General features: G+C 46.8%; 1 protein-coding gene across 1 annotated transcript; it reads left to right on the forward strand.

Moving 5' to 3' along the window:
- Positions 1 to 1,927: 1,927 nt before the first annotated feature.
- Positions 1,928 to 11,510, forward strand: fndc7a (fibronectin type III domain containing 7a; the record flags this gene model as incomplete). The annotated part of the gene is made up of 10 exons (XM_084481417.1): positions 1,928 to 1,934; positions 2,725 to 2,970; positions 3,250 to 3,504; positions 4,899 to 5,165; positions 6,260 to 6,523; positions 6,982 to 7,236; positions 7,903 to 8,160; positions 8,739 to 8,999; positions 10,489 to 10,743; positions 11,218 to 11,510. 10 exons carry the CDS (start codon positions 1,928 to 1,930, stop codon positions 11,508 to 11,510), a joined length of 2,361 nt encoding a protein of 786 aa, XP_084337543.1.
- Positions 11,511 to 12,977: the final 1,467 nt, after the last annotated feature.

Raw genomic sequence — 12,977 nt, forward strand, 5'->3', positions numbered from 1 at the left:
GTCATAATGAAAGTGCACCAGGATGCAGGTATCTCCTTTTTGAACTTTAGATGCGGGGTCACAAGGTCACTTAGTAGATGAAGCAAACTCCAATACAATAACCACCCCCCCCCCGCCCCAGGGTGCCCTGTGCCATGTGTCACATGACCGCCCCAGTTTCCCAGCATGCAGCTGGATCTAAATATGTTTATACATAAATATACATATAAGGATATATAAACACATACATATATATATTTATATATATATATATATAGATAGATAGATAGATAGATAGATAGATCAAAGGTGCAAACATTGAATTAATCAAAAAATTAGGTCAGAGTGGCAATATTACATTTCTGAAAAATTCCCGTTCAGAGTCCCCACTAAGAGTATCGGCTTTGGTTCCCCCTTAAAGCTAATGTGCTCATTCGATGCCTCACATGTCCAGTCCGATGGCCCGTGGGTCCTAGAAACTAAATGAGCAGGTGCTGTGATACGAGACTCCTCCACTCTCCATTGTTTTGTTCCTCAGTTTACACTGTTGTTGTTGGGGTCGGGGTATCAGTCACACTCACCAGGATGCCACCACACCAGCAGGCTTTCATTGCACCCAAACCTCCAGGCCAGATAGAACGGGGCACTGGTTTGAGCGAGGAGGACACTGTATCCTCTCCTTCATCAGGGGGCACGCTTGCACAAACACTCTCTATCTCGCTTTCTATGTCTCCTTCTCTCTCCTTGCTGTCAAGTCAGTGAGGCACATAACAATATTAACAATTTAAGTAAGTTAATATAATAATATAATACAATACAACATGTAGCTGACTGGACAAGAGAATATTGGCTAAGAATGTAATGTTTTCTTTCTGGTACAGTGAAAGCGTTTGATAATGGGGAGCAGAGATTGCATGGCAGATTTTTAGTTCAAGTCGATCAAATTTCTTTTGGGTTGGTATTTTGAAAAGGTGTCTGGTGTTCAAGGGCCGACCCAGCCCGTCTTTATAACAGAGGGATGAGGGCGACAGTCCCACGGGACCACGTCACTATTATTCACACTGTAAATGGAAAAAGCGTCCACAGGCAGGTAGCTCTGGACAGTTGTACTGAACTTCATTCTGTAACTCTAGCCACCAGTAGCATCTATGGTTTGTTATTTTTAAACAGTGGTGGTGAAATGGTTACGATGGTTAAGAGCGTTGAGACCATTTTGTCTGTTATTTTGATTTGTGTTTTTATGTTTAATAAATACTTGCTATTATTTTTCTTATGATGCAGACTCCACGTTGAATCTGTTTCTATATCCTTTCCAAATGTCATCTTTCCAAATTGTACTGTAGAACGTTTAATTAATTATTTTCCATTGTGAAAGATGATGAAATTGCATCTGTATATCATATTCATATCCATATGTTGTTGCCAGTGGTTATGATGGAAACATACAGGTATGTATGGATACCTTATAAATTTCTCTTCAAGCAATGTCAAAGTGTTTCATCCACTTAGAAGCTATTAGGAATATAAAACTCTGCATATAAAGCCACATAATTAAATAAAAAATCAATCATATTTAATTCAACTAAAGTTGGTCAAATCGGATGCAGATAAAACAAGTAAAATAAAGTTATAATGGAGATCTGCATATATTTATGTTTTGGTTGAAATATGTGAAAATATGAACAACTAGAGATATGTGCAAGCACCTAGAGAGACATACCTCCTCTCTCCTGATAGGCTGACCCCAAATCCCAGAGGAGGAGGAGTCTAACATTCGGGCTCTCTGGTTAGTGCTGATTTGCTGAAACAATAAAGAAACTGCCGTATGAAAAAAAAAACATATTAAGTTAAATTTAAGGATGAGCGCCCCTTACCAAAGGTCAAAGACAAGAAGATCAACAGCCCGGAGGCACACTCTCTCTGGTTAAAAAAAGAATTCACATAAGACATGGCAGGTACAGGTTTATGGATGCTGGCACCGTTTCTGCTGCTGGGTTTGTCACAGGTAAGGAGATTAAAGTCATTATTCGGTGGATAGAGTCATGCATCTTTAAAAGTACAATATTGAGGGAATCGTGACATTGTCAAAAATTCTTCGGTTAAACCCGAGGGTGTTTATTTTATTTTTCGTGTGATATGGCACTGTTCATTGTGTATTGTGTGAGGGAATCGGAGAACACAGGCTCTCTCTTGAGTATCACAACTGCTGTCAACAAGTGTGTGTGGCATGCAGAACCTTAGCTCAATAGACAAATTCATTCGGACCTGAAATAAATACCTGCCCTGTGCAGCTCTGAAATCTGTGCTGAGTGACGGTAATGTGCAGTCGGCTGCCCCTCACACGCTGACAATATGATACAAGGGGTAATTTGCCTCAGGGGTCTCCTAATGTGAAATACCGGCTCTCAACTGGCTCTTTACTGTTGAAACTATGTTCCTGTGTTGATGGCATGTCCCTTATTTTCCTCTTGGAATCTCTTGATTTTCCACTTTTATGTGATGTTTTTGGAAAATTTATATTTTTGTACATTTTATTTTCAGATATGCACGGCAGATCATCATCACGACACGACACAACACTGCAACACCGCAACGCAAGATCATTGTATGTCAAGGCCATCGCATACGCTTCACGTCGTAGGGACACGACCCCCGTGACCTATGAATATGCACACGTATCTCTCCATACACATAAACATGACAGACCCTGTTCCACTAAGTCCTCCTCCTTGTCTGCTTTTACAGTGTCCGTGTACACGGTCACGTCTCGCAGTGTGACCATGCAGTGGCCGGCGTACCCCGGGGCCAGCCACTACAGGGTCGAGGCCACGTCGCAGAACGCTCCGGCGTCCTTTTCCACGTTCAACGGCAACACGGTTGTGGGAGGCCTGAACACCCTGGCTCCCAACACGGCGTACACCATGCACGTCTACGCCATGGACAAGGACCTCAACGTCCTCGGCTCCATCGGGACAGAGGAGGCGCTCACAGGTCCGCTGACCTGACCCGACACAACTTCCGCTCCCTGGTTCAACCCAGGGTGTAGATATGAATCTACTTTTTTGGGGATTGGATTGCAAGAAGTTGTCTAGTGTCTCTGTGTGTTTTATAATGGTGTCTTGCAAGCCCTTGTGGGGCTGGGCGTGCTAATGCCCGACACAATAATACAAATTCAAATTCAAATTGTAATGACGATCAGAATCGTCTCTTGCTTTCATCACTACTGGGTGCAAATCAGTCTGACCTCTTCTGACCTCTGACTCTCTGCAGCCCCTGAGGTGCCCGAGATCGAACTGGCCTACTCGAAGCAGAGCAGCAGCATCACCGTGGAGTTCGACGAGGTGGCGGGCGCCACCGGCTACGTCCTGAGGGCCATCGGCGACGACTTCTTCGAGGAGACGCTGGTCGACGGGTCCCCGGGCACGATCCAGGGCCTCGAACCCTTCACCGACTACACGCTCAGCGTCATGTCCGTCAACGACGGCGGGCGGAGCCAGCCCTCACACAACTACGTGCACAGGACAGGTAGGGGCCGGCGCGATTTGTCCCGCGACACATTCCTGATAAGCCAACGGGCCGACATCACGCGATGAGAACCAGCCAGTGCACAATATATGAACAGGTTGTTATGTAACTCTTGAAAATGAGACCTTCGCCAACTCTCTCTGTTGTGTAGAACCTCAGCCTGTGAGCTGATTCCTGTTATTATTTACACTGGACTGGTTTCGCCGGGGAGAAAAAGAGGAAGTGTCTTCCAACTGCGGATCATAGCAAAACCATCGTCACTTTTTTTATTTGTACAAAAGTTATTAATGGTTGTAACTAGCATGAGTTTATGATTGTTATTGCGTCCACTCAGGGAGCTAGCACTTCAGTGCTCTGAAGGCACGTGCTTGAGCAGGCTGCAGTTCACGTATCGGCCAGAGGGGCCAGTAACGAGAAGGTATCTCTGATTCTTACACATAGTAACTTTAAATCGAATCAGCACCTGTTGAATGCAAGGTGTATCAGCGGACCCATATTACAAGCTCTGCCTTCACAGGTCCAGAAAACAGCAAAAAAAAAAAAAAGTTAAAAATCTGTTGACACACAGGTGATAATGCACGAGACTCCTGAAACGCAGCCGCAATCATTTCTGTAGGACAATACATCGGCATCTCAATCCGCCGGCAGAAAGAGGGTATTGTGTCACTGCCTTATTGTCTCAGTGTTTACTTCAGGCAGACAAACACAGTCAGGGGAAACCGTATACATCCTTTTGCATGCCCACAGTTCTCAGAATATGAAAAGAGAGACCTTGAGAACTGGGTTGCCTCCTCTCCCCAAGCAATGCTGGACGTAACAGGATCGCAGGGGGGGAAATTGATTCCACCTCACCACACCTCTGGTGTGGTGACTAGTGGCTGGGAGGGGGGAGGGGGCACGTTATTACTCATTATTTGAGTAGAAAGACGATGAATGGTGAATGATCGCCCAGATTGATTAAAAAAATTCAGTTCATCCATTGTCTTCACCCACCCATCGTCTCCAAAGGCTCCTCCAAGATCTTCTTATTGACTGTTCAGATTATGTTCAGTTTATTCTCTACAACAATGGTTTGATCATCCCATCCCCCCCCCCCCCATGTTTCCCCTCTCTCCTTCCCTGTTCCCCACTGGTATAGCAAGGTAACTAGATAGATAGAGCAACTGGTAGAGCCGGGCAGCCACAGTGCCAGGGGCTAGGAGGCCCAGCATGTCGCTAGCGGTTCCTATAGAATACCCTTTAGATGTTTCACAGTAACCAGGTGCCCATGGCGTGAACCAAAGATGAAAAACGAGTAAAGCATCCACCAGAACGCACTCTCTGACAAAATATGGCCCCCCCACGTACTGACGGGTTGTCTGCGTCTACCCCTCTGCCCTGCCCTGCCCCTGCAGTGGTGACGGCTCCACAGCTGGTCACCGTCTCCGAGAGCAACAGCACCATCGACGCGAGCTGGCCCCCGGTGGAGCACGGCGTGTTATACGCCCTCATCATCGAGAACATCAACGAGACGGGCACCAGCGATCTCATCAAGATCAACACCAGCGCCACCTCCTACACCTTCGTCGACCTGAAACCCGGCACCGTCTACAGCATCAAGGCCACCGCCTTGGATCGAGACGGGCGGCCCGGGGACCACGGCCGCATCAGCCAGATCACGCGTAAGCAGAGCGAGAGAACTCCGGGAAGGGAAGGGGCTTACGTACGTGTAGGGGGGTTGTACGTCGTCGTGACGACGCAATGGTAACGACCGCCTCCATTATGGAAGCAAAGTAGCATTGGAATTTTTGTTCTTCTGTCGGCATGGTAACCGTGTTTTGGTTATTCCATCGTGAAACGATTCGTCGTTATTGGGAGACATTGTTGAGTTTGAAACTGCCAAAGCGTTTGACATGTGAGCTGCGGCAAAAAAAAAAAAACTAGGTTATGAGGTTATGGTATATATTTAAGCAATATCACACGAGAGGGAGTGCTGTTGTACTGTATATCAGCACGGCTGTGATTCGGTCGTAGGCACGAGGCCGCAGGCCGAGTGCCGCAGATAATCACACCGTGCTGATATACAGTACAACAGCACGACCTCGAGTGTGATATTGCTTTTATACAACAGTGCTACGAGCACATTTTATTAGTTAACAGTAATAAGAAACAAGAGATTATGATTTGTTTGTTTAGTAATCATTTATTCGGCTCCGCCAACAAAAATAGTTCCGCAACTGAAGGGAGACTAGGCTGTTGCCAGGCAACACATATACAGTACATAAACATTCCTAGACACAAGCTCGCTACTCTGTGTCCTCCGAGTCTGATGATGACCATTCATAGTTCAAATCAAATGTTATTTTTGGAAATATGTCCATCTTTACCGTGCAAAGTTTGCCACAATCTAAGATAGGCTATTTAACAGCTGATGTAACGTTAGCTAATAACGGTTATTAGAACGCCCGTACAGCGGAGTGATTATGTCTGTGAAAAGTCCCAGTGCTGTTATACTGTATATCAGCACTATGGAATGTCTCGTTGTCCAATCAAATTGCTCGGTTGGGACCGGTCGGAACTAACTGTTGTATAATATGGTATATTTATGTTGACTTAGGATTTGACAGTACTACAACAGTCTTGAGTCCTCTCAAAATCACAAACAAAAAAAACCCATGATGCATTCTGATGGAATGCATTACATTGGATCACTACAACACTCTTAACTCAAAGTATTGAACTCGCACCCTGTCACTTTTTTGGGGTCACTTTCCAGGTCCACCGACGCCAGACCCGGTGGAGGTGCAGCTGGCCAGGGGGAGGTCCGTGGGCGTCACGGTGTACTTTGGGCACGCTCACGGCGCCGACTCCTACTACGTTGAATCCAGCACTGGGCAGAACTGCACTCCTAATAAAAACACGAGGGAAAGCTACTGCATCATATCCCCGCTGGTGTGCGGTCAGAACCTCTCCATTACCGTCACCGCGTCCAACAGGGCTGGCCCCAGTGTTCCCACAGACGAGGTGGACTTTGTGACATGTGAGCGCTTATATTTACCGCACGTTAACATTAACACATTCATTCTATGTTTACTTACTACGTACTTCTGTATTAAGCGATGTGATCACATTCCTATTGTTCCTCTGCACTCTAAAAGTATCTTTTACTTTTGCTGTGCAGGACTTTATTCTCGTTCCCATTTTTATTTGTATGCTCTGATTGTCCTGCCACACATAATCTTGCTTCTGGATCAAATGAAGAAAAAACAACAACAACAACAACAAAGGAAATAATAATATTTCATAATGGCTCAATGTTTTGTCTTCAGGGTAGCAGATTTCTTTCTTATTTCTCTCATTCATCTGCAGTACCGACCACCGATGACTGTGTTCACTGTTATTCATTTGATTTGATATTTTTTGTACTATAACACGACACATTATGTTATTGTTGTACCTCAATGTTGTGTTATGTTATGTGTGCACCACCACCACCAGTCCCCTGTCCTCCGCACGCTATCAGGGTGGACGAGCCCTCGGCGGGGAGCTGCGAGGTGGTCTTCAGCCCGTCACCCATGGCCGACTTCTACATGGTGTTTGTGAAGCGCGACGACGGCAGCGAGACATTCTGCAACACCACGGGCGCGCCCTGCGACTTCACCTGCACCTGCGGCTACACCTACTTCACCACCGTGTTGGCCTACAACCCGTCAGGCTCCAGCCCCCAGGGGGCAGTGGTCAACTACACCACCAGTATGCCCCCGGGCAACACACACACACACACACACACACACACAAAAGACCAAAGACACGAGCACACACACTCAGCCACCCGACCCCTGAGCCATTGATCAACCTCCAGTTGTATACATGTAAATACCAGTGGGTAAGGACAGCCGGAACGTTACATAGTATAGGGGGGGAAATGGATTTCACGACCTGTAATCATTCCTCTCAAAAGAGACTTTTACACAAGCCGGGTTCACCCCGCTAGCCCTGAGTCTGTATAGGGCTGCTCGATTATGGAATAAAATCATAATCACGATTATTTTTGGTCAATATTGAAATCTCGATTATTCAAACGATTATTTTTGAGTTTGAAAACATCGATGCATTTATTCATAATTTCTCTCCAAAAAAAAAACACTTTGTGAATGAGAACTTTGAAATTTCCCCTTAAAAATATACACAAAATGGTCAAATAGAAAATAAAGTCCAGATATGAATCCAGCTGTTCTGCAATTTCTATAAAAAAAAAAATATATATATATATATATATATTTTTTTTTTTTAACTCGATTATATTAGTTTGGTGATCGTTTCACTCTGAAATCGAAATCGCGATCAAAATTCGATTAACCGCCCGGCCCTGAGTCTGTAACATCTACTCTGTTGTCCTCCCCCCCGCCCCCCCCCCAGTCCCTTGCTGCCCGGAGAACGTCTCGGCGCAGCTGGTCTCCACGGAGACGCTGGAGATAGAGTGGACGCCGGTGCGCGGGGCGGACCTGTACGAGACGCGGGCGGCGCAGACGCTCGGCGTGATCCACTGCAACGACACGTCGCCGGTGTGCGCGCTGTCGGACCTGAGCTGCAACACCGTGTACTCGGTGGTGGTCACGCCGTGCAGCGAGCTGCGGGGCTGCAACTCCTCCTGCCGGCCGCGGGAGCACGAGACAGGTAACGTAACGCGGTGACGTGAGGGGGGCGGGAGAAAGGTGTGTCACACGCGCACACACACACACACACACACGCACGCACGCACGCACGCACGCACATATACACACACAGGCACGCATGCACGCACGCACGCACGCACATATACACACACACACACACACACACACACACACAGTAGCTCAGATGTACACAGTTAAAATTGTCTATGTGGTGGTTTCCCCCGGTGGCTGGTAGAGTGCGTACCCTATAGGCCTAGTCAGCGCTGAACGCAGCGACCCGGGTTCGAATCCCGTCCATGGTCCTCTGCTGGATGTCCGTCCTCCACCTCTATCTCCCACCTTCCTCTCTATCTCACTCTATAAAAAAAAAAAAAAGCATAAAAATGCAAAAATTAAACTTTAAAAAACTGTCTGGATTTGGACATATCATCAAACAAGGACCCACTTCAGATATTCCCCCAACACCGTACATACATACATACATACAGCAGCACGACGCATTCACGACCCCCATCACATTTGTCCCGTCAAAGAGTTCCCAGTTCACCCCCCCCTTGTTCACCCCCCCCCTCCCCGCAGCTCCGTGCACCCCGCAGATCCACGACCTGATCCAGGCCGGCGATCCGTCCTCCATCACGGTCCACTTCACGACCCCCAACCGGCCGGGCACCAGCTACACCGTGGCGGCGGTGAGCCGCGTGCACACGTGCCTCTGCCGCACGCAGTCCCCCTACTGTGAGCTCCCGCAGCTGCCCTGCGGCACCGTCTATGAGGTGGTGGCGGCCGCCGTCAACCCCTTCGGGCGGAGTCTGCCCAGTTTCAGCGTTCCCCTGGAAACAGGTGAACAGGTGGCATGGCCACATGGCATGGGGGGGGGCGGGGGGGTCAAAGAGGGCGGAATATGTCAGGGGTAATGGACGGCGAGCCGGTTGTTATTGGGAAGTGTCACGACCCCACTGTTAGTTTTGATCCCGCTCGATGTCTAGGCAGGAGTCGAGACACATAAGTGCTAAAACCCACAGCTGGCAGGCAACTCGCTTCCGGCCACGTGGGCAGTGACTCACCTGGTTCCTGGCGAGCATTTGTCCTTCCTTGATGTGTTGAGGGATAGCCCAAGCGTTGGAGCCAACTGTAGCCTGTCCCGGTTGGTTTTATAGTTTGACATATAACATAGACAAACACTAGACAAACATACACGACAAAGGGGGTGGTCACGTCCCCCCTTTAGGAACCTAGTCCTGGTACCGTCCTTGTAGAAGGGGAAAACCTTCACCTCTTTCAGAGGGTGTTTAGGGAAACAAGTGTGGGCACCATGCTGTCTGTTCAGCCATCTTGGATTCCCCAGGTGACCCGTATCAAGGCCAATCAAGGGAGCCACTCCCACAGTTACCAGGACAACCAGTTACCCACCAGCTTAACATTACCCAACAGCAGGATCGTGACAGAAGTAAATCCCGTGGAGGGGTTGAGGAGCGCCCCTGGAGCGTGGCTACTTGTTGAAGAAATACATCATTTTGAAACAAAATATGAAACTCTTTTTTTTTTATTGATTTTTATAAACATTTAATTGCTAGTGCAAAAAATAAATTTGATTTTTTTTTTTTTGTTTGATTCTGCGATTGGAAATAGTGTCCATATGTCCAACAGCTGCTGTCAAAGCAGCGGTCTGTTATTCAGAATCAACAGTCAGTAAAATGCGGTAATTGACCAATCAGAAACGAGTATTACACAAAACCGAGGAACAGTGAATCGTTAACATGTGTGTGGAGGTGGCAGAGAAGGACGCCAAATGCAATCAAAACCTACAGCTATTGTTAGGGTAAACCAGTGGTGCGGGTTACCAGCTAGCTTTCACGGTAGCTTCCAGTTGCAGTTATTATGACTAGGGATGGGTCAGAATATTCGATTATTCGACTATTCGTTCCTGAGGGTCAAAGTAGATTTTTAACATTTGGACCGTTTTTCCCATTCAAATAAACAAGAATTAACGGACGGAACTAATGTTGGTTCTGTAGCACTATTATTCTTTTTTTATTATTATATATATTTTTTATTATTATTAATCATGTACAGAAAAACAATATACACAAGCATAAATATTAATATATATGCATACAACACTGATCACTGTTAAAGTTAGGTTTTTTTGCGTTTAAGATATTAAGTGATTTCTTGGCGATGATCCATGGCTGCCTTTGTGAATGTCGGCACACATCGAATAATCGATTATTCGTTCATACCACCCACTGATTATTCGACCATGAAAAATTTGAGTTATTCGCATCCCTAATTATGACCTACCCGCCCCACCCCCCCCCCCCACCCCCAGGACCCTGCTGTCCCGCCAACCTGAGCGTGATGCAGGTCACCCAGGCCATGTCCAACGTGACCTGGAGCACCGGCCTGGGCGCCCGCTCCTACGTGACGGCCCTGACGGCGCCGCGGGGCCACGCCCAGTGCCACACCATGTACACGCACTGCCTGATGGGATGCATCACCTGCGGCACCAACTACAGCGTGAGCATGGAGGCCATCAGCAGCACGGGGCACGTGTCCGAATGTGTCTACAGCGGATTCTCAGCCAGTAAGCACTCAGACCTACTGTGTATACCGGGGTACCTGTTGGAACACACCGCTGGTCACACACACACACACACACAATACTGTCAGATGTAAGCACTCATACCTACTGTATATACCGGGGTACCTGTCGGAACATGGTCAATACTGACAGATGTAAGCACTCATACCTACTGTATATACCGGGGAACCTGTTGGAACACACCGCTGGTCACACACAATACTGACAGATGTAAGCACTCAACCTACTGTATATACCGGGGAACCTGTTGGAACATGGTCAATACTGACAGATGTAAGCACTCAACCTACTGTATATACCGGGGTACCTGTGTGTCGGAACACACCGCTGTGTTGTAAACCTTCAACCAATCCAGTATGACGCCGGTGATAATCATGAACATAAACAACAACAACAACACCCCATTTTATTTTATTCACCCCCCCATCCCCCTTCCAACCACCCCCTGCCTCCCAGGCGCCTGCTGCCCCACAAACATCAAGCTGTATCGGATGGCCAACGACTCCATGAGGGTGTCCTGGCGCTCCTCCGGGCCGCCCGGCCAGAACTACACGGTGGACGTGTCCGGCGCGGACTCCAACCACACGTGCGCGCCGGCGCCGTTCAGGAGCTACTGTGACGTGCAGAACGTGATGTGCGGCGACGTGTACACAGTGGTGGTGGCGCCGGTCAACAGCGACGGCAGCGTGGTCAGCTTCTGCCCGCACAGGATGTACTCCGGTAAGACAGGGACGGAGACGGAGAAGTAAAGCACCGAAGCGTGGTTGTGGGCTGGGCTTAAGGAGATTACGGAGGAACTTTATGCGCCTGGCGGTGGGGCTTATCCCGACCCTATCCTGTTTAAAAACAGAAGATGAATGATTGAATGGCTGATCACTAACCAATGATGTTTTTTTGTCATGTCTGCAGTCTCTTGCTCGCGCAACAGTGTTGGAATGGGTAAGTATCCAGACATCAAGGGGCCAAATTGTTAATTTTTATTAAAAATCAATAAAATCACTAATTCAGGATTTTCTTTCTTTCTTTCTTTCTTCAGCGATCTATCGTGGAAGGGTTAGTTCGGGTTAAATGTGGTAAGTTTTATTCGGTCCTCTTCACTTTTTCGTTTTTGTTGCCGCATTTTGCTGCCGCATCTTACCTCTAGACTAAACACGTGTTATATAACATGTTGAGACACTATATTTCAAGCGTCTCCCGATGGTGCAATTAGCTTTTAAAACGGCCGGTCCATTGTGAAACTCTTCAGTTTAAAGGGTATTGTGTGTCCATAAATTGACTCTGTTTCTATAGGATTCTCGTAACAAAAGGTTGAAAGTGTGAGAAGAGGAGGAACAGTGTTTAGACAAGGACACCTCTCTCTCCGTCTCCCCAGGGTGCTCTGGGGGTCATGTCTTGTGTTCATAGGAGGTGTTATAAAACAACGTGACACATGTTGCATGCTGCTGTGTAGCAACATACGTGTGGTCGGCCTAAATGACCTTACCCCGTTTGTGTTATACAATACTGTTGTGTTGTGTTCAGGCCCGCCCTGAAAGACGTCAGAGATGCTTTTGATAGATGCAGTCCAACAATGACGTTATTTCTTATTTGATATACCCATGTGTTATTTATATTTGTATGTATTTATTTATTATGTGTATATATATATATAAAAACACAAACTTTTTTAAACACAAAGTAAGTTTAAAGTCATTCAAACTCATTAATCTCGTGTCTCACAAAATACAGAAGTTTGATCAGTTAAGCGGTGAAACCATAACTCGGTATGCAGGTCAACTCATCGGGATGATGCCTTCTTTCCTTTCTCTCTTGTCCCTTACAGTGGAAACCCCCCCCCCCCCCCCCCCCCCCCCCGGTTGGACACTAGGATACGTCTGCTACACGCTAAGCTGAAGAGTGAAGAGTGAAGATAGAATATCTAAAACATCACCTTGTTTGTTGAGACATGCCCTTTGTTTAGCTGTAACTGCTATATTTCCGAGACAGAGCCAAAATACAATAAGTAAGATTTCACACATTGTTCAAGCTGAGACATTTCCATTTTTATTGCGTAAAGATCATTTAAACAAAAATAAGAATCATGAACATTAAAAGGTCTGTAATAATTCTGTGGAAAAATCCCAAACAGAATCATTTGAAGACAATGACAAAAGAGAATCAAACAAAAAATATATATTTCCATGAAGCATATTTCCCCATGTAGAAAAGCCTCCATT

This window comes from Micromesistius poutassou (genome assembly GCF_964030765.1).
Source record: "Micromesistius poutassou genome assembly, chromosome: 16".
NCBI classification, from domain to species: domain Eukaryota; kingdom Metazoa; phylum Chordata; class Actinopteri; order Gadiformes; family Gadidae; genus Micromesistius; species Micromesistius poutassou.